This window comes from Rhinichthys klamathensis, unplaced genomic scaffold (genome assembly GCF_029890125.1).
Source record: "Rhinichthys klamathensis goyatoka isolate OS25496 unplaced genomic scaffold, OSU_Roscu_1.1 h1tg000019l_1, whole genome shotgun sequence".
Taxonomy (NCBI): Eukaryota; Metazoa; Chordata; class Actinopteri; order Cypriniformes; family Leuciscidae; genus Rhinichthys; species Rhinichthys klamathensis.
The window spans coordinates 7,487,203-7,510,155 of NW_026606570.1; the positions used below are offsets into that span (position 1 = coordinate 7,487,203).

The 22,953-nt window shown below is 36.2% G+C and overlaps 3 protein-coding genes across 4 annotated transcripts in view; 1 reads left to right on the forward strand and 2 right to left on the reverse strand.

The window, feature by feature from the left end:
• msh3 (mutS homolog 3 (E. coli)) overlaps positions 1-2,110 on the reverse strand; it is an 86,764-nt gene extending 84,654 nt beyond the window's left edge. The window contains exons 1-3 of the mRNA XM_056237826.1: positions 1,792-2,110; positions 1,532-1,631; positions 526-758 (exon numbers count right to left, since the gene is read on the reverse strand). Of these exons, the coding sequence (XP_056093801.1) occupies positions 526-758; positions 1,532-1,631; positions 1,792-1,953 (495 nt within the window). The 5' untranslated portion in view covers positions 1,954-2,110. The remainder of the gene's footprint in view (positions 1-525; positions 759-1,531; positions 1,632-1,791) is intronic.
• Positions 2,111-5,817: 3,707 nt separating this feature from the next.
• On the reverse strand, positions 5,818-16,287 carry ubac1 (UBA domain containing 1). Its single transcript, XM_056237836.1, has 10 exons — positions 15,865-16,287; positions 14,467-14,587; positions 13,741-13,814; positions 13,521-13,628; positions 13,319-13,421; positions 12,475-12,583; positions 11,278-11,572; positions 10,968-11,054; positions 10,692-10,830; positions 5,818-6,269 (listed from the first exon to the last, which is right to left on the reverse strand). Exons 1-10 carry the CDS (start codon positions 16,000-16,002, stop codon positions 6,154-6,156), a joined length of 1,290 nt encoding a protein of 429 aa, XP_056093811.1. The 5' UTR covers positions 16,003-16,287; the 3' UTR covers positions 5,818-6,153.
• Positions 16,288-17,931: 1,644 nt separating this feature from the next.
• On the forward strand, positions 17,932-21,012 carry entr1 (endosome associated trafficking regulator 1). Of its 2 annotated transcripts, XM_056237848.1 has the most exons (8): positions 17,933-18,206; positions 18,356-18,447; positions 18,690-19,100; positions 19,472-19,545; positions 19,718-19,829; positions 19,932-19,994; positions 20,211-20,350; positions 20,456-21,012. In XM_056237848.1, the coding sequence occupies exons 1-8, from the start codon at positions 18,167-18,169 to the stop codon at positions 20,538-20,540; spliced, it is 1,017 nt and encodes a 338-aa protein (XP_056093823.1). In that variant the 5' UTR covers positions 17,933-18,166; the 3' UTR covers positions 20,541-21,012. The 2 variants fall into 2 exon arrangements, with proteins under 2 accessions (XP_056093832.1, XP_056093823.1); XM_056237857.1 differs by lacking the exon at positions 19,932-19,994 and having other exon boundaries at positions 17,932-18,206.
• The last annotated feature ends 1,941 nt before the right edge of the window (positions 21,013-22,953 follow it).

The window sequence follows — 22,953 nt, forward strand, 5'->3', positions numbered from 1 at the left end:
CCAAGACATATGATAAAAGGTTAACAAAAAATTTACTGGTGATTAAAATGCTGACTTTGATGTTACATTGTGGGTTTAAATGAATAGGCTTTAACTTGTGCTGAAACCCAAAGCACAGGACAATAGAGACACCAGAATAACAATATTCATGATCTGAAGCTGAAAACACCGAATTATTTTAGACGAATATGCTTGCACTCTGTCACTGACTAGATATATTTAAAATAAATGTAGGCCACTTTTTACTGGTAACAGATATCTGGCATTATCAGGACCCACAAATATTCCCCCGTTGCATTATTATACATTATATTCAACATTATATAGTAGTTTAATGTAGTAGCCTACTGACACTAAAACTCTGAAAACTTTTTTCTCACACAGTAATTTTTATTTTGGGGGAACTATCCACAATACATATTGTCACTATCCACGATACGTATTGTTGCATTTTTGTATTGCGATATATTGTGGCACGATATATTGTTACACCCCTACACACAAGTATTGCTTATAAAATCAAACCTGTTTAATCTTAGTAGGCTCTTCTTTGACCTCTTCCACCAATTCAGATGAGCTGTTCTTCATGATAATATTGTGTTGCTGCAAGGCAGATCTCTCAGCTTTTCCAGAATTTGAAGGCTCCATCTCCATACCCTGATCGGAGACTCGGATCTCTGAATTCCCTGGGCAGCTGAAATCTTTAAGCCTTGTCAGGGTGGCATGGCTGACACTGGCTCTGGGAGATACCATCTTATCTATTGCACATAAGCGAGAATTAATGGAAAAAGGAATGTTTGGAAATGTAAACTGATATTTCCAACTGACACATTACAGCAAAAGATATTATAAATAACTGGCTTATAAAATATCTGGTGAAAATACTAACATGCCTAAGACTTTTAAAACGGTACTGTATATTTACCTGCACATATATACACTATCAAGTTTAGGACATTCATCCATCACATAACCTCTCCTAAATTAGAACAGGTTTACATTTCAGTCGGTGCTGCTTTTAAACAGCAAAAGCTTCGTGGATGCGATGCATATTGTTGACATGGCTCTATTGTATGATTGGAGTGCATTACAACTGTAGAATTTACTAATACAATTTGTTTATACCATACAATACAAACCAAAACATTTCCTTTTCGAATGTTTTAAACATTGTTGTTTAGTGAAGCGCGTTTAAAAAGCATAGTTACATTACAACTGTAATTATTTAACTTTTTTTATTTATTTTTTAATGTGTGTGCGTGTAAAGAACACGAGCCTTTCTGACTTAAAAATTGGCTAAAACAAAAACTATATAAAAAATAATGTTGGGTCGGTGAAAAGGTCCATTTCAAATCTGTTGTTGAGCCCCGCTTAGTGTAAATGCCATGCCAGAAAACACATTTTTACATCAGCATAAACAAGCTGCTCTAAAGGGAAATGTGCAATGCAGTTAAACAAATCAGCTGACAACAACAAAAACTACAATAAACATGATGAAAACAATGCCGTGCATGGTGCATTATGTCCTTACAGGTGCTGGGGGTCCGCATGCACTCTTCATCTTTCTCCTCCACATTGTGAGAGAGTTTGGGTCGTTTCCCTGATGACATTCCTCCATCACATAACCTCTTCTAAATCAGAACAGGTTTACATTTCAGTCGGTGCTGCTTTGAAACAGCAAAAGCTTCGTGGATGCGATGCATATTGTTGACATGGCTTTATTGTATGATTGGAGTGCAGATTATTTACAAAGTAAACAAGCTGTTTGTTCTGAATATATAAAGCTCTTACCTTTCCTCTGCCCTCATGGCGTTGGTCTTGGCAGTTAATCCCGGGTCGGTCAATTGGTTGAGATTGATCGCTTGCACTTGTGAAGAATCTGCTGATAGTTGTCTGAGTGCTGGACTTTTTGGAGGATTTGGATGCAAGCACACGTTTGACACTTGTATGCATTTTACAGCATTGTCTGATTATTAACACATGGCCTGCAAAACTCACTTTGTTGTTAGAATACAGGCCCAAACTCTGATGATTAAAAATAGTCTCCTGATAAGAGACTAGTACAGCTGACCATGTTGGCGCGCGAGTGATGTACCCATTCTCGCGCACGCGAACTTACTGCTGTACTGCAGAGGGTGAAAGATGCGCTACATATGCGCAGTCGCTGCTGCTGTAGTGCAGCGGGGGAAAGCAGCGTTAGATATGCGCAGTCCACGATTTGTAATCACACATGAACATAATACCAGAGATTGTGGATGTCTAATATGTAACACTGTACTCTGATAATACTGATTTAAAGGGATAGTTCACCCAAAAATAAAAATTCTGTCATCATTCATTTACCCTTATGTTGTTCCAAACCTGTATGAGTTACTTTCTTCTGTTGACTACAAAGAAGATATTTTGAAGAATGTCGGTAACCAGACAGTTGATGGACGCCATTGACTTCCTTAGGAAAAAAATACTATGGAAGTCAATGGCTACCATCAACTGTCTGGTTACCGACATTCTTCAAAATATCTTCTTTGTAGTTCAACAGAAGAAAGAAACTCATACAGGTTTGGAACATTTGTTTGTTTATATCATCGCAAAATGTAGGCTAAACTATGTTTTCGACCAGCTCTAACTCTGATAAATGTGACTATGAGACAGGAACATATTAAGGTATTATAAATATTAACAATCTACATTTATATTTATTTAATCTTGTTTTTTATTTAATATATTTATTTTAAAAAATGTTGCTTTTCCATGCACCCCCTAGGCCCTACCAATCCCTTCCGACACCCCCAGGGTCTCCGGACCCGTAAAAACAAAAACAAAAAAAAACATCTGCCATAAGTGACATTTCACATTTTGTCTGTACCCATCATGCATCTGCTAAATGTATAAGGTTTATTTCACCAGCATTTTGTTAACTAAAACTATAAAAATTATTTTTTGTTTTAATTTTCTGTAATTGAAATAAGGCTAAAATAAAAGTATAGAAATATTAGATGAAAAACTTAAATTAAATCTATATAGAAAATTATAAATATTTAAAAAGCACATAACAAAATTGCTATGAAAATTGCTAATATCTATCTAAAATGAAAATTACCTATAATTCAAAATATAAAAAACATAAATAGTACTAAAATATAATAACACTAAAAATAGTATCATTAAGCATAACTGAGTGAAACAGGTTCCTTAAACAAGCATGTACTGTGGATGTGGGACTATAAATGGGCGAGGTTGAAAAATATTAGGCTTTGGTGCATGCAAAGAAAGACGTTTTGCTGTTTTCAGACTTCTGAACTACTTCTTGAATTTACTGCAACATGCAAATGATATTAATAATTAGAAAAAGCAGAGATTTCAAAACTTTTTTTTTTTTATTTGTCATGAAAGACTTCTCAACAATTGGATTGAGAAAAGTTACATTTCAGCTCACCGACAGTGGGGGCTCTATGTGAAATTGTACACGGAGCAAGGACACAAAAGTAAAATGGTAACACAAGAGCACCACCTTCAAGACATTTCATCATAACCTCTGTAACCTGATAACCTTTTTCAAATGAGGGAGGAAAAGGAATTTTCACTTTTTAAAGGAATAGTTCACTTAAAAATGAAAATTCTGTCATCATTTACTCAACCTCGAGTTGTTTCAAACCTGTATGAATTTCTTTCTTCTGCTGAACACAAAGGAAGATATTTTGAAGAATGTCAATTACCAGACAGTTGATGGACCCCATTGACTTCCATAGCAGAAAAAGAAATACTATGGAAGTCAATGGGGTCCACGAACTGTTTGGTTACCGACATTCTTGAAAATACCTTCTTTTGTGAGTAAATGATGACAGAATTTTCATTTTTAAGTGAACTATTCCTTCAAGGTGTTGACATTAAGAAAATGACAATTCAGTTTCCAAAATGACACTGTTCAACCATATAAGCATTTCTAAATAGTAAATGAATGACCATCAAACATTTTAAAATACTGAAATCATATATCACTTTCTACATAACAGAGCTTACCCATGATGAAACCAACATTTGATTCAAATTTTAAAAAGATATGATATGAAAGTGCACATCAAAAACTCATATATTACAAATGCATCATGATACTGAAGCCTGTTGTTTTTCTGTTGAGGCAACAAAAAGAAATTTAATTGCATAGAAGCTTTTACTCTCTAGTCGTCCAAAACAATATAAGCTACCTCTCTTAATACCAAAAAATAATAATAATTTGTTCTCAGGATAATGGAGTCTGCTTTCAAATGCTGAATGTGTTGAAGAACATAATCTTTAAGTAGATTAGAAGCCACTCAGACAGTGAAGTGAACATAGTGTACCATTTTAATAGGTGAGGTTCTCTAAAATGGCATTGACATACAGTAATCTCTCTAGGGATGGTTTCATGATTGACTATATTTGGCCTCAAAATAAATAAATCACACAAGGATAGCAAGTTTTCATTTAAAGATTAAGTTTTCAGATATATTCATAGTCCTCTGATAATGCAATCACTAAGCTACTGTTATTTGTATTGATAAAGTAGGCATTACTATAGCAGATATTTGCCCGGTATGGCTAAGAAACCCCTGAGCACACACTTCACACCAACACGATTCAAATATTGAATGAAAAAACTCCACGCTTGACCAAAAAAAAAAAAAAAAAAAAAAAAAAAAACCATATTTCATCCTCTAATTCACACAATTATCTATGATTCTAAAATTGGTGTTTGGTATGACCGCATTTGTGTAATATATTTATCTGATGCATAACAGAACCATTTAAATAACATTTTTTATCTTGATTCTGACTAAAAACTACCAATGCCTGAATTTCACCTTAGACAGGGAATTTCAAGATGATTTAAAATAAAAGAGTACATCAGAATGTTGTGAATTCAGTCTGAATTTCCTGTGCAAAAACTAGTAAGTGCACTGTAAAAAGTGTGACATAAGAGAACTGCGATCACACTAAGCACATAATTCATACTTGTCATTAAACACAACCGACTTACACATACTGTAGAAACGGATGTACTGTAGTAGAACCAATTCATAAAAGAAAAAAGTCATTTTATTATAGTTAGTACAAACTAAAATAGTCCAGCCTCCATTAACATTAAACGTGCGCAGGGCTGTGAGTGAGATCAGAGGCGGCAGCTTGATCATGATGACATTGGATAAAAAGGTACTGTAATACTTCAACTTGAAAACCCCTGATGCAGGAGCTACTGAGAGCAAACCAAGTTAAAGATCCACAACTCATGTATACCATCTTTGTTCTAAACCAACAGAATCAGAACTGACTCGCATCCGTTTGGACAGATTCCAGCTGAATAGTTGGTTTATATATCAGAAGAATGAAAGAGATAAGAGGAACAAAGGGATCAGGTTAGATATCAATATCTATCACATATCTATGTCAGTAAGGGACTTCAAATTGCTATTGCGTAACATCCACAACATCACAGAAACATCTGTATTGTTAAAGAAACCACAAAGCTTGAATGCCTTTCAAACTGCTGGTGCTTGCTTTCCCTTCCAACGTGCGTTCAGTTTATGTTTTTGGAAGGAACTTATAATCGAATACAGAAAGTGTTTAGATTTTAAAACCATAATAAATATAACTGAATATGCATTGTTTATCTCCCTGTAGTAACATTCAGTTATGACAAATGTACCATGTGAAGTGTCAAATAATTTGGTTGTAATTTGATCTTTGAGCAGAAGAAACATACAAAAGTGTTTCTGGAGATGTTTTTTCTTTTTTGTGTCCAATTGTACAAATCTATAGAGAAATGATATTTAAAAAAGAAGCATGTGCTTAATATAATTAAAACAAATCTTATTAAAACATAAAAAACTAGGCTAATTAATGAAGTTAGCAATTTATCATTAGGTTACTGCTTATATTGTTTTTGTACAAGTGTTGTGTGGAGTTATAAATAGATATTTTCCTCTGTATAACGGTGTGAAATGTCATCAATGTATTTTTACATTCATTTTCTGTGACTTTACTTAAAACAACAGTTATGCCACATACACACACACACACACACACACACACACAGACACACACACTCTTCTCTTATAAATGCTTGACCTTTTCCCCTATTCTGTGGTTCCGGCTGCTCCAGAGATGAGGTGTGCTTTACGTGCGGTTGAGTGTCTGGAAGATTCTTGAGATCTGGAGCATGACGGGACCTGTCTCAGGGTCGTTCATCCACTGCGTGCTGTTCAACGGGTTCTCCAGCATGTCCTCAAACGCTGCAAAGCCAAGAAAAACATGCCTCAGCCACATCCAACCAACAACTGGCACAGACTGTACTGCACCTAACTGAAAATACAGTTTAAAGGTGCACTAAATACAGTAGCTTGTTTTTCTGAATGATTCTACAATGGTCTTAGACTTCAAAGCAAAAAGTATTTGATCACATGAAATCTACACTACATTTAATACAAAATAAAAAAAATGCTATAAATGAGAGTTTGTCTCTTTACTTTATCCAGAGGCACTTTGATAAACCTACAATACCGGTAATAATCTATATTTTAAAGCGGTCAGCGGGAAATTATATGCAAACATATATATTAAAATATATATTAGAGGTGGGCATAGATTATTTTTTTTAATCTAGATTAATCTAGATTAATATTGAAATTAATCTAGATTAATCTAGATTAAAATGGCTCACATATATATTAAAATATATATTAGAGGTGGGCATAGATTATTTTTTTTAATCTAGATTAATCTAGATTAATATTGAAATTAATCTAGATTAATCTAGATTAAAATGGCTCATTTGAATTCTCCCGAAGGCATTCAGAATATGTGTGCTACCCAAATAATGACTAAAAGTAAGTCTTTGAGAATAGTTTGCCTCGCGTAGGGATGTGCATTTCTGCCAAAAATGCCATTCGACAATCGAGGAGCAAAAGTCGAATATCGGATAAAAAAAAAAATACCCTACTGCGCGATCTGTGACAGTAGGCGCGGCGTCATACTACACATTAGAATTGCGCGAAAATATAACGATATTCGAAAAAGCTATTTATGATCCCAACCCAACTTTGATTAACGGCGATATTTTTTTTTATCGCCCGATAAGAGTCTCACGTTAACGCAGCACGTTAACGCCAATAACGGCCCAGCACTAATATATATATATATATTTTACATATTTGCATGTATATATACTGCATATATATTTATACATAATTTATATATAAATATTTTATATATAAATAACACATTTTTCTTAAATATATACATCCATACAGTATATGTATATTTATATATACAAAATAATTATACACAGTACACACACATATATTGTGTGTGTCCTTAGGAGGAATCCCAGCCACCATTTTGAAGTCCGTTTAACTTTATTTGAACAGACCCTCGAGCCCTCGATTTTGACAGAAAGAGCGAGTCTACTTAATATGCACATTTCAGACAGATCCATGGACCACAATTGTGATGTCACAACTCGCAGAGCTTGCACTTAATTTACCCACAAGCGATCAAGGGCTTAGGGCGTTCCATTTAAACACATTGGGTCTCATTCATGAAACACGAGCAGAATGAATTTTTGTGTAAATCGTGTGTAAAGTGGTTCTGGCGTAAATTTTCGGATTCATTAAAATGTTCGTATTTTCCAAATGTTAGTTGGTACACAAGAAATCTACACCTGCTCCCAGCCACGCGTAAATAGTGCGCTTAACACCCAAACGTTTTGCTCATTAATAAGGCTGCATTTTAATTCACCTTAATCGGGTACATATTTGCACAGCATTTTGAAAAAATATTATATATAGTAATTACATACGGTTTTTCTTATTATGAGAGCCAGTAATAGCATCTGCGATGGTGGTCCTTCTCCAGTTTGAATACTATTTTTCCGAAGTGAACTAATTCGTTTTTGCTCTCAAGCTTAATGTCGAACCATTTTCTTCTCACTTCTGGGAATGTTCGATTAACAGATGAAACTCCATTAACTGCATCTGTAATATGCTGCCAAGCATCTTTTTTTTTAGGACCCGATACGCCGCTATGTACGCTTGAAAATAAATGTGGCGTTTTGAATGAACTTCTGATAATAAAACTGAGAATATTTTTTTTCATTCGCATTCAAGTCATAATATGATGCCCATATATAGTTGTCAGTCGGATTTAATGGGCGGGATTTATGGTAATTCAGAATGAACGTGCACGCGCATCCCATTTACGACTGATTGGAATTCATTAACACACACACACATTTCACTATCACATCTGACGTTTACGAAGTATTTTTTGAATCAGGAGAAGAGTTTTCGGGAAGGTCTCTTTACGCGCAAATCACTCGCATATTTACTCGTATATTTACGAATGTTTCATGAATGAGACCCATTGTGTTCCGGCAGTAGTGGGAGCTCGGGCATCACAAACACGTACATCTAAGTGAACAGGAGGAAGGGAAGTTAGCGAGGGAAGGGCTTAAAAAAATTGGACTTAAACGCAGCCATGGTGTGAGAGTAGCATGAAGCTGTAAGTAAATTGTCGAGGGAGGGAGAAATATGGACCATGGATCATGTAAAATGGCAAACCTGTAAAAACAACATTTTTTTTTTTTTAACATTTAAACAACAAGGGACAAAAGTTACACAGTGTAGCTTTAAATATTTTAACAAATGAAAAAAAAAAATAATAATATATATAACCGCAAGAGGCAATGGCCTATATCCTGCATATCTTTGGATTGTGGGGAAAACTGGAGCACATTGAGGGAACCCACTTATAACATGGGGAGAAAATGCAAACTCCACAGAAATGCAGCCTGGCACAGCTGAAGTCCAAACACGCACCTTTTTGCAGTACTTTCATAACACATTAAACTGCTTTATAGTGTACAAAAACAAGCAGATACTGTTTAGTGCACTATATGTGTGCATGTTATTTTAGTTCGCAATCAGTGCATCAGAGGTTGTATGAATAACTGAACAAATTATAATATAGTAATAGGCAATGCAAAAGAACAAATTGTCACATTAATGAAGACAACATGTTAAAAGTGAAAGTAAATAAATTATTGTGGTGCTGGTGTAAGGTTATACTGTGTAAGAGAATGTACTGTACACTTATCTAGTGTTTCTTTATAGAAATATTATAGTATACGTTATCTTCAAGGCAGCTTAGTAAATGGAGCAACCAGACAGAACTGAAAGAGAAGGGTCACTTGCAGAGCTTTTTGCCTTAAATTGGACATTTTGTCCAGACATCAGCCATGTTTTCAGCATTTCAAAGATTAGGTCCTCTTTGTGTGAGTGGCTAGAAAGGAAGCCACTTCTCAGCAACTCCAACATAATTCTGGAGGTTGTGAAAGCCATGTGACAAAATCTGAAAGGCTTTAGAAGTAACTGCTGTGGTCTGATGAAGTGAAACTTGAGCACTCTGGCTTAAAAGCAAAGTGCTATGTTTACCACAAACCACACAGAGCCCAACACCCAGATAACGTCATCTTGCCATCAAGTATGGTGGTGGCAGCACCACGGTCTGGGGTTACCTTTCAGGTGGAGAAACTGGAAAACTGGATGTCATACAGTAACTGGCTAAATGGATGGAGCCAAATAAAGACTAGAAAACCTTGAAATTATACTTTTTTTTTTCAACAGTAAAGTACACAGCAGAAACTAGAAGAAAATTAGTTTGAAGGGGTAAAAAATATATCGACAACATCTGTGGTTTGACTATAAAATTGTTCACAGACACTCTTCATTGAATTGACATGTTGAGGCAAACCTTTATAAATTAAACATCAGTTACACTTTTTTTATGGTCATCTTTAAACATTCTGTTGACTATAAGTAAGGTTGCACCTATTTGTCATCTAACTACTGTTTGCTTAATATCTGCTAACACTTCATTTAGATGGTTTATTTTGACATTCTACTAAATATAAGCAACTTTGCAACTATGTCAACCTATTCTACTAACCCGAACCCCTTAATCTATTAACCCTACCCTTAACAATCTAGAAATGCTCAACTAATATTCTAAATGAGAGTTAGTTTGACATGTAGATGCAACGTTACTTGTAGTCAACAGAATGTCTAAAGCGAACATCAAAATAAATTGCAACCAAAACATTTCAAAAGAAGGAGGATTTGAGTATAGAGTAGGAATGTCCCCGAAGCCTAAATCCAAATTCATAAAGGCACAGAAAATAAACAACACATTCTACGGAGCCTTAAAAGGACATGGTTAGGCTTGCTGCGTTAGTTGGTTACATTACAACACATCATAATTTCACTTATCATGTGAAGATAGTAAGGAGAGATGACTGACAGGACAATGTCGGGGGATATGGTGTGCAACAGATCCTGAGCGTCACTGACAAATATCTTATCTTGTAAATTGTGTGGTCATTACCGCCGCACCCAATACACAGAGTACGCGTAATCACGAATTCGAAAGAAAAAAGCGAGCGTGTATTCAAAAGCGATTTCAATATCCAGTATATTGATAGCCGCTCCCTGATGCCCACAAATTATTTACAATATAATTACGAGAAAACGCCAATCCATTGAAATATATATATTTTTTCCATCACCATGTTTTTAGGGGCTCAATAGAATGCGTCATTTCCTTTCCGAACATGGTATTCGGCTTCAGGCACATCCTTAGTATAGAGGGAGAGACGTCACCTAGAAGAGTCTTGGGATTTGTGAGACCAAGCTGTACGACGGGGTTCTCCAGAATGGCCTGAAACAGTGGACTGTTGGTATCAATGCCCTTGTCCAGATCCTCAGGGGTGGGCTTTCTGTCACCTAGCAGCCATTCACACTGTGTGGGAACAGAGGTTTTACATTGCGTTACATCTTAATTAGTAGTTAAGTTAGTATCTCAATTGACAAATATCTTATATACATGAAATAAAACAATATACATGATTTTATATGATCCTATGAATGTTTACATACAGCTGCATCCTGTTGATTATTATTGACACGGAGGGCGTCAACCACCTCCTTCTCATCGAATCCCATCTCCATCAGCGCAATCACTGCCTGCTCACAAACACACAGACGAGACAATGCACTATACCACAGCAACACAGAAGCAGCTATTTTATGTGAATTACTGCAGACTTTACAAAGATCCTGAATTAGACATTTAAATTCTTAAGTGGCAGTTAGCATAGTATGTCAGTGCACCAGGAAACTTGTAATGTTTGGGTTTAAAAAGGAACTATTCTTCTCCTGTTTCTCATGACACCCACATGACACTCACCCGTGAGTCAGGCCTGAACTCTCTTTTCCTTCTGATCCTTTTAAAGATCTCTGTCAGTTCGTCCTGTTTGGCCTCCTCTATGCTGGCCTGGGACGAAAGACGGGCACGGGCTCCTAAAACTGTAGCAGAAAGACCAGGGGCAGGTGCTGGGACTGGGACGGGGGCTGGAGCTGGGGCTGCAGCGGCCGCTGCCACTGCCCCTGCCCCTGGCGTGTCCTGTCCCGGCAGAGGCGTGTCAACCATGGGGTCATCTACATGCTCAATCAGCCACTCCATAGCCTGGGTCACAGACATGCTGCAGAAAGAGGGATTAGTTATAAGTGACTCTGATTTAATCCACTGAGAGCTGGGACACATTGATGATGTTGTTCAGCACCAAACTCAAAACATCATGTTTAAACATTTTATCACGTGTTCATTTAACAATTGAAATGACACTTAATGGGGCAAAAAAGTCATTTTTGGCCAATGTGACTTTATCCTGCCAGCTAGATATGCTATGCATACTTATATCCATGAATTATTTACACTACAGTTAAAAAGATTGCAGTTGGTAGTGTTTCAGGAAAGAAATGAATACTTTTATTCAGCATTTATTCACATTACGAAATTCAAAAGTGACAACAAAGACATTTATAATGTTTCTAAAATTTCTATTTCAATTTCAAATACAGTTCTTTGGAGCTTTCTATTTATCAAGGATTCCTGGGAAAAAAATGTATCATGGTTTCCACAAAAATTAAGCAGCACAACGGTTTTCACTTTTTGACAACTCTAATAGGTGCATTCACACCATGTCCTAATTACCATAATTACAAGATTTCAACTTGTAAAAAAAATTCATATCCTCGTAGAGCTCATAATTACAGCTTGTAAGATCTCCTACTTGTACCACATGACTGCTGTACCACCTGACCGCTGTAGATTCATTTAGTGTTGATAGTGGTGCCATAGAAACGCATAATTCCCAGTCCGAGGACGTGAACAACTCCGAATATAGCGTCACGTGTTGTCAGCTCGAGACTACGATAATTACGACATGCCACGAACTCAGCAAATATAACACAATATTACTGCTTAACTGTATTTTTGATCAAATAAAAGCAGCCTTGGTGAGCATAAGAGACTTCTTTACAAAATACAACCCCAAACTTTTGAATGGTAGCATATTTCACAACCACAGCTAAGAGCACTCACTGATTTAAGCGCAGAGCCTTCACAGCACGACTCTCAGGGAAACCCATCTCAGTCAGCTGCTGCAGGGCCGTTTCATCCACACGGTCCTCATCGTCCTCATCCAGCATAGCTGCCAGAGAGGGAAGATAGGAAGAATATTCACTCACCATCATTTGATAAGATTGCAAAATAATTTACTCCTGCACAATGGCCTCCGTGGTCATGAAATTATTAATAAAACAATTATAAAACAATTAGGTTAATAACAACTCCATGCAAATATATATATATATATATATATAATGGTACAGCAATGTCACTCTGTAGTACTTCAAATAATACCATGGTATGGAATGTCCAAAAATATATGCAGTGTCAGAAATCACATACTGTGCCCTAGGTACTACAGTTGGTTTGAAACTTACTTCAAGACCGTTAAAAAAGTATGTTCCATATAGTATGAACGAAATTCAGATGTACTACATCTGCCATGTTGTCATTGTCATGTGACCTAGTTGCATCCCTTCACTTCCATTCAAAATCCTCTCCCATGGCCTTATGGGATAGTTAAGTGTTCATCGAATGTGTACTTCAGAATCTTTCCGTAAGTAGTAGGTCATCTAAATAATTTTCGCCAACTGTTTTAAGAATACTATGAATTGGGACATCCTACTCAGCTCACATACTGTTTTTCGCCTACTATATAGCATGGAAGTAGGCATTTTCAGACGCAGCGATAGTATTAAATTGTAGATGTCTGAAAAGCATGTTAATAGCATGAAAAGCTATGATTTATTTAATCAGTAAATAGATTTATTGATTTAATCCATTCAGGCGTCTATCCATACATACATCCATAGCTTACCATTGGCCTTTTTGAAGAGCTCAACGGCATCTGGATTCATTGCCAGCAGCTTCTGAGCCACCTCAATAAGCGAGACCAGAATCTTCCTCAGCTCTGTCTGAAACTGACAGGGGGGAAAAAATCGTAACATTTAAAACAATATATTATAAACATAAGCAGTGCAATGCAAACAAGTCAAAAAGAACAGACTGCAAGTACCCACATCTCTGATGTTGTGCTGAGTTACAGTACGGTCAGTGTTACGAGTGGACAGGTTTGCTGTGGCTTTGAGGATGGCTTCCTTATCTGGTGCTTTGTTCTCTTGCTTTTTCTGTCAACAAGCACACAAACTGGTTAATTTTGCAATCACAAATCTTAGAAGTGTAAAAGAATGGGATGGATTAAGAATAGTTCATCCAAAAATGAAAACTGTCACCAGATACCTTCTCTTCAGAAGATATGTCAGCCATTTTTGGTGGAGCCAGTGGAGGTCTTTTCTTTATCAATAATAAGCAATCTAGAAAACAAACAATAAAAAATAAGGGTTTGTGTCTCTTAGAATTTTTGGTTACACTTTGTTTTAAGGTGACATAGTTACATTGTACTTACTCAAAAAAGTACTGGGCAATATTAATTTATACATGTCCTTACTATAGAGTTACGGTTAAGTTTCGCGTTAGTTGCTTGTAATTATGCATAATTTACTATTATCACTATAGTAAGTACATGTAGTCACGTGTAACTACGCCACCATAAAATAAAGTGTTAGCGAATTTTAAATTCAAAGAACATAGGCAAAACACTATGTTATACTCTAGATCAGTGGTTCTCAGCCAATGTGCTCTAAGATGATATTAAAATGATTTAAAATAAGACAAAACAAGCATTAAATAAGAAATCTAAAATCTAAATCGATTCTTATTTTAATTGCCATTGTCTTGAAAAACGTGGATATATGAGGTAGTCTCATTTTAAATGTGTGTTTTCTAGACCTGGAAAAGTCATGTAAAACCTAATAAAATTCTACAGGCTTTTTGTAAGGAATATACGTTTACATAAATCATACTTTCAAAAGTCCTTACACTTTGAATATAGTTGTGGAGAATGAGGGGCTTGAAGTCAAAAAGGTCGAGAATCACCTTTCTAGATGCACCATAATTGTTCATTACCTTTTTCTTTAAGATTTTCCTCAGCAACTGTTTTGGATTCGGTGAGAATTCTCTCAGTGGCAGCATGAATGAGTTTGTGATGTGTAAGAGTTTTAGGATCCTCTAGACTTCCGTGGACATACTGTAGGAGACAAAAATATAGATTAAGTAAAAAAAGACTTAAATAGCATTGTGCGTTCTGCAGTGGCTATTACAAATTAGTTTAAAGGACATTTATTTCGGTATTTATTCCTAACAAAATAATAAGTACACTACCATTCAGTTTGGGGTCAGTAAAACTTTTTAAAAAGAAATTATTACTTTTACTCAGCGAGGATGCATTAAATTGATCAAAAGTGGCAGTAAGGCATTTATGATGTTACAAAAAAAACTGTTCTTTTGAACTTTCTATTCATCAGTTTCCACAATAACATTGAGCAGCGACTGTTTTTAACATTGAAGACAATAAGAAATGCTTCTTGAGCAGCAAATGAGCATATTAGAATGATTTCTGAATGATCATGTGACTGGAGTAACGATGCTGAAAATTTATAATAAAATTTGTAATGATATTTCACAATATTACTGGATCAAATAAATGCAGCCTTGTGGAGCATAAGAGAAAAGACTTTCAAAACATTCAATATCTTACCAAACCCAAAGTTTTGAATTGTAGTGTACATTTACTCCATAAATATTTACAGGTGAGCCTGCCCCCCTCCCCAAATCCATACCACCACTCTTACAGGGTGGTCCAGTACTGTGCTACCATGGTACAGTTAATGTCAATTGTTACCATTGTACACACCTTGGTACTGAATAATTAATGTATCCTGCTTTTTACATGATACTCCAAAGTACTTCAAAGAACACTGGCAACTTATCGGCATGATGTATGTGTGTCCATAAAACTTGGTCCATCACACTTATCGTGCCATTATGCACAGGGTAACACCATGGTACTTTTCAGCACAAACTACACATTGAAGCTGGAACCAGGCTTGGATAACAGTACAGTCTGTGGTTGATGCCACCTGCTAAAGTGCTTACAAAAACGCATCCACAACCTTCAAACCATAAAGTTTAAAGATCAAATCCTCATAGACCATATGAAAATGTGTAAAGGTACATCCATTTGCACAGATGTGTGTACACTACAGTACTTGACAGATATATTGTGAACAAAAAGAGGTTGTCAACAAGTCAAAGTCAGCTGTACACTGTTAGTCAACCAGAGTGACAGTTGTAGTTACAGTCCAGCCACAGAGACGGAGGTGACGGGCCAGCTTGCTAAATTATAAATAGCACCGTCGACTCGTCTGTAAGTTACTAAAAATACTTGGCAATGACTCTGAAAATCTAGCGGGCCTGTCCTGTCCGGGTTGGCTAACAGTGCCAGCTAACCGATGGCAGACCTACATGCTTCAAGCATTTCTCTTTGAGTTTCTCTATAGTGGTGTCTTCCGTCACTTCCTCCAGCCACTCAGTGCCCTCCATAGTACAGACGTGGACCTTCAGGACTTTGCCTGCAAAGATCTTCTCCTCCTGCACGAACATTGTAGCAGCAGCGGCGGCAGCAGGACTGCAGCTTTCCCCGCTGAAGACGCTCCGCGAGCCCGCTGTCTACAGTCCGGGAAGCCGCCCTGTTCCACGCTTAAATCTGCCCTGGCAACAGACACGAGCTCACGGTCTCATTCGAACATTTTCATACCGTCCGATCTGTACTGCCGCCCTCTTAGGAGGACTAATATTTTCCGATGGGGCAGATAGGGTTCCTCACTCTCGCAGCTGCAGCATAGACGCTTGCTCCGTTGACACCTGCGATGCGCGAGAGCGACAGCAATCGGTACGGTGCAGCAGTGCGCATGCGTGAGTGAGGTTGTTGAATGTGATTGGTGGAAGTACGAATACATGCAGATGCGTCGTTCTGTGCTCTATGGTTCTGTGCGGCAGACTGCCAGACTTTCAAAACAGCCTTTCTTTTTTATGTGTATTTTGTTTTGTTTGTTTACTCAATGTTTACCCTTGCCTTTAGTTGTAATTCTTTAAAACCATTAATAATAAAAGACTTTCAAAACAGCCTCGGATGGGAGCTGCAATTCCTAACCTAAAGGCCTGTACACACCGGGACGAATATCGGCTCGCGTTATTCGTCAGCGTTTTTCAACGCGTTTTTTGTGTTCACACCCAAGCGATTTTCGCTGACGATGAGCCGAGTGAACACGCAAATTCATTCCCTGACATTAGATGGCGCTTAATGTAAAACAGAAATACCCCGGTCCACAAAGTGGCGCTGCGCAACTACGCTTCTGACACTCGCTTGTCACTCAGAAGAAGAGAGCAAGTTTGTCGCGTTTGTTATATGGTTCTTTATTGTCGTTGGTGTCTCTTTATAAAGACACCAACAAGACCAGCAGCTCTACTCATCTAGCCTTACATCTTCCTCGTCTTATTTCTTCCCGGCAGAGTGTAGACGCTGTATATCTTCTTCGCCATTACGTATGTGTGCTCGGCAAGACCGTTTTGTGTTTGAGCGCCCCCAAGTTGTGTTTTACTGTAACTTCAGAAGCTCCAGACACGTGAGCAAAAGCGCCAATCTCATTGGTCGGATAGTTTTTGACGCGGCGCGTCAAACCAAAAAAACGAACCCGAGGCGTTTTTAAAAAAATGACGCTTTTACGCGTGGCGTTTTACGCGTTGGTGTGAACACTCACATTGGCGCCCTTTGTTTAGTCACGAGGCGTTAAACGTCGGCGAATAACGCGCGCGAAATTCGTCCCGGTGTGAACAGGCCTTTACATTACAAGAACGGGCTGTACTTTCACGGTAACGTTAACTACTAACGTTAACGTTACAGCAAACATTGTGTAGACATTCTCTGGTACAGTTTTCTCTTACTTATCTAATCTACTTCTCTACAACGTGTTTATTGCAGTAGGCCTAACTTACTCGTCTCGTACAGTAGCTACAACTTCATTACTTCATTACTACACAACAAAGTTGACCGAAATGCGGTACATTAAAATCTGATAGACACACACTATTAAATAAATACATTTATGGAAAGTAAGTAAAGTAAACGTTCTTCTAAATGTTTAATAACCGATATTGTATACTTACACAAATTAAAGGTGAATAAAAATTAGCATAATAAGTAATATTAGTTCAGCTAGAATAATAATTGTCATGAAAAAGGCCAGTCAGTTTTACTTGCTATATAAGAAAATGCATGTTGTTGTTGGCCAAACTTATGTTTGCAAAATCTTGTCAATTCTTGTTACATTGTACAATTACAGTACAAGTACGTGTGTTGACAATTAGGGTATTAAGATGTTATTATTAGTTTTTTATAAAAAATAATATATAGCACGTCTCCACGAGTCAGCATTTATCATAGCCCCCTTCTCCAACCCTATTCTCGTGTCTTCCACGTCAATAGGTGGCGATGTTGTACATGTTCCCTGTAGAAAAAACTCTCACTGTCGGACAGAAGCAGGCCCGTGAGAACTGCTGGAAATTAGTGTTGTCATTTCTAAAATACAGTAACGAATTAAGGTTTATAACAGAATAATCGACATTGACATTAGTTACACGGAACCGTTTACTTGAATGTATTTTACTTTCTTCAGTACTTTTCTCTTGTAATGTTGAGCTCAGTTATTTAGCTGTTACAGTCTGCAGGATAGTTTACGTCTCTGGTCAAGTTGATTTGTAAGTTAACATGTCCAAACACAAGACGAAAAAGCTCATCATTGAAGATGGTACGTGTCAACCTGCTTGTCTTTTGCTCTTTCTATAAACCAACATGATAATAATGCAGCACAATTTCTCTGTCTTGAAAAGGTTGCAGAGTATTCTTGAAATCTTTATTTTTAATGTATTTTGTGCACATGGACGAATTTACTTTCAGATGAGCCAAAGCAAGACGACCTGAATCCATTTTCTTTCAAAGAGTTTATCAGAAATAAGAACCAGCAGCCCTGTACTACAGAAGACACAGAGGTGAGGAAGAAGATTACAAAGGCATTGTCACCTTGGATAGTTTTTAGATTTTTAGATGTATATGAATGTATAAGTGTGTATTAGGTGTCCATGTAACTCTTCATGTAACAACTCAAGGTGCAGAGACAATCAATCATAAGTATGTTTAAAAATGGCCATTATGTTTTTTGAATACTGGCCAAATTTACTTTCTAAACACCATTTTGCTTCAGTAGTCCTGTGGTATGATTGATTTCCCAAAGGTATTTGATGGTGTATGCCACGTCGAGCAGGACTATAACACCTCCAGGGATTTTGCTACCAAGGGGTCTTTCTTCACAGACCCCTCTGTGCTCTCTCAACCTTCTGAAAGCGAACATGAGGAGACATGGATTGAAAGCTGCCACCCATCAGCATTTGAAGGTTCTCATGACTTCCAGCTATGTGGGACTTCAGACCACAGCGCTTACTCTGAGCAATCGTCTCTGTGCAGTGATGAGAGGGAAGCAAATGAGACTGAATGGGAGCTGGGTCAATCTGACTTCCCGCCAAAGAACCACTTAGGAAGAAGAAGCACAGGAAGCTATGAGGGGGATGAAGAGACTTCAGTGATTGATATTTCTTTCCATTCTAAGAGGAACAATGCTGAAATCGGCACAAAGCATGCTCAACAGGTATGTTGTGTACATGGTGTGAGTTTCTGCATACACATGAGCTGAATGTTTGTTATATTATAATTGGTGCTTCTTTTCAAAATAAATGTTTCTCAAGTCGACGTGAAACTGAAGAAGCGATAGTCTTTTCTTCCTTATTGTGATGTATATTTGAATGAAACGGCTTCTCGAACAAGAAAAGCTGTAGTACGTACAGGACTTGATTTTGTCCATCTGGAATTGATTGGATCGTTGTGGTTTGCTATTGGTCGATTTCATGTGAGTGACAGGTTGTCCCACCCTCACACCAGTAAACTTATCATCAGAGAAAAAAAGAGATGTCATTATTCCATTGTCCATTTTTATTCAATTTTGACTTGAATGTGTTTTAGCTCAGAGAAGAAAATTCTTTACTCAGAAAGCAAATCAAAGAACTCCTTAGAAGATCAGAAACTGACTCCAGAAGGTAAGGCTCTTTACACAGAATGTAATGTATTTATGCAAAGTAATTACAGTGATTCTGAGGTAATTAATGGACTGAAGTGTGTCAGTATTGCTGCTGTGTAATTAAAGATCACTGGTTGCTTCTATAGTTCTGTAGATTATTTCTTATGGTTAAACTTTCCAATTTGTAATAGGATCGAACAACTCACAGATGAGTTGCACAACAAGAAGTTACAGGAGGAGAGAGAGGCTAAGGCTTTGGAGACGATGGTGCAGTCAGTAGAACAAAACCTTCAGTTAATGACGGTATAAAGCATTGTCATTCATATGACAGATTAAGGTTTGAAAAATAAGATGAAGATGTTTTATCCTTACTGCACTCAAGAAATTCCAATTTATTGAATACAGAAGCGGGCAGTCAAGGCTGAAAATACTATTTCAAAATTGAAACAAGATCTAAACCAACTCCAGGTTTGACTTCTTTCCATATGCACAAGCACACTGAAAAAGCACACTAATGGTGCATTTATATGTGTATATACCACTATATACTGTAATGCATTTATATATACTACTATATAATATGTTTGTGAACTTTGTGTGAATTTGTGTTCAAAATGACTATTTCACTTCTGTTTTTGTTCAGATTAAAACTCCACCTTTATGATTATTTTATCGTTTTCTTAGGGCCAGATTGAAGGATATAAAAGTGAAAATGAAAGGCTTAGAAATGGAGAAACTACAGCCTTAACCACAATGAGACACAATGCACAAGTAGCCTCTGAGTACCTTAACAAAGCAGCTCAAGATGCAGAGACTTCTATCAAGTATGGTTAACAATGACAATTATGTTTGACTTCTTCTCTATTAATAATGGTCAGAAATGTAAATGAATCAAATCATTGCACTGAAAGTGTTGTGTATGTTTACAGGCAGTTGCTGACAGGAAGAGAGACACTCTATTTTGTATCCCAGTTATTGACCTCCATTGACAAGATCACCGAGATTCATGATTAAGTGTTTCCCTTTCACATCCAAACATTATGTTCTGTACAATATAGACCCAACTGTGGTGCTTCATTGTTCATTATTTTATTCATCTACTTCATTAACATCTGTTTAGGTTTTATGAAATGGCAAAATGAGGTGTGCTAGGCCAAATAATCCCTAAAGATACTTAAGTGCACCAAATAGTGCCTTGGATTCTCTCAACAAAATCAAAGCAATATGTTGTAGTAGTTTATTTTCAAAACCTTTTGCACTTTTGTCAAATAAGTCCTTTCTTAAAATTATATTACATAATATTTACAAGATTTTTTGTATTTCATGATTGTATATTGATATATATATATAAATTAACACATTTTTATAGTTCTGCTGTTTTAAATTACAGCATTTTAGTTAATTGTTTATTTAAACAACACTTTACTAATCAGCATTGGATGAAGTGCCTTATATTCATAATGCTCTTTATTGACTTAATAAAGATGTTTTTTAATCATATGGCCCTATTGTTCTTTTAGAATTTAACACTTAGTGTCCTGAAATTGCATTAAATAGATGCTAAATCATAAAACCATTTTATTATATACAATTTGATATACAGTGGTTGCCAAAATTATTAGAATGGTAATATTTTTTAATGTTTTAAAAGAAGTTTCTTCTGCTCACCCAGGCTTCATTTATTTGATCCAAAATACAGCAAAAACAGTAATATTGTGAAATATTTGTACAATTTAAAATATCTGTTTTCTATTTGAATATATTTTAAAATGCAATTTATTTCTGTGTTGTCAAAGCTGAATTTTCAGCATCATTACTCCAGTCTTCAGTGTCACATGATCTGTCAGAAATCATTCTAATATGATGATTTGATGCTCAAGAAGCATTTATTATTATTATCAATGTTGAAAACAGTTGTGAGAATGAGAGAATGAAAAATGAGGCATTTATATCCTCCTGAGACCCAGAAAAAAAAAGTTTTTTGAATTTAGTTTTTTTCCATGTCATCACACTGTTTAGAGCACAATAAACAAATGGTAACAAAACACATATATAAAATAATATTTTATTCATACGTTATGCTATGTCCTCTGTAGTGGACGCCAGGACTAAGTTGTTTAAAAAATAAAATGACATGAAATTATATGTATAGGCAAAAACAATGGGATTTTTTTTTCAATCACCAATACATTTTGGGGTTTCAGGATTTTTTCAACCAAAATTTGTATAAAGATTATTCTCAACTATGTTATGAAAGAAATAATGGAATGAATTGATACACCATTTTACTTTTTGCAATATGTGGGTAAAATGGCCATAAGTTAATATTCCCATTCAATGCAATGTATCTATACACTGTATCTAATTTGCACATTAATGTGTTCTGGGAGCAACATTTAATGAAAGAATAAAGGGTAATAATTGGAGTAATAATTGGCAACATTTTAATAACAATATCTAACATTTCATAGGAATATTGATGTATAATTTATTTCCATATTCACTTGTTGTGTCTCCCAGAATGCCTGATAAACATGATTTTAGTCCTGATGTCCTCTACAGTGGACACGTTTGAAATCAATGCCCTGTTCTGTAACAGAAAGTTTTTTTTTTTTTTAAACCCCTTAACATTTTCCTGAGATGTTGTTTTATGAAATACAATTTGAAAAGTAGTCCAATTTATATTATAATTACACTATATTATCATATTTCCATAAGAATGCTACATTTGATCACTAAATTAATGTCAGACATTTTTAAAGACCAAGGAGAAGTTGTTTTCATGGTGAAACCTCCAAACATTTGGTATCTCTGAAAAGTCCTGAATGTGCTCTTTACAGGACAGCCAGGTTGTGTCATGTGACATGTATGATGTCAGAGAAATTCACTAAAATATAATGTCCACTACAGTGGACAAAAGTCTATTCTTGGGTCCCAGGAGGATATAGCGCTCTCTATAGGTGGAGAGGAGAGAGAGTGATAGAGCCAATTCAATTGATGTGGATTAAATAATGTGTACATTTTTTTTTCAGGATTATTTGATGAATGGAAATGTACAGTTCAAAAGAACAGCATTTATCTGAAATAGAAAGCTTTTGTAACGTTATCACTACCGTTCAAAAGTTTGGGGTCAGTAACAGTTTTTTTTTTTTTTTTTTTTTTTTTTATAAATTAGAGAAATTAATAATTTTATTCAGCAAGGATGCATTAAGTTGATCAAAAGTGACAGTATAGACATGTTTTATGCTGCAAAAGCTTTATATTTCAGATAAATGCTGTTCTTTTGAACTTTCTATTCATCAAAGAATCCTGAAAAGAAATTGTAAGGTAATGAAAAAAAATGATTTTTGAAGGATTATGTGACACTGAAGAGTGGAGTAATGATGCTGAAATTTCAGCTTTGATCACAGGAATAAATTGTATTTTA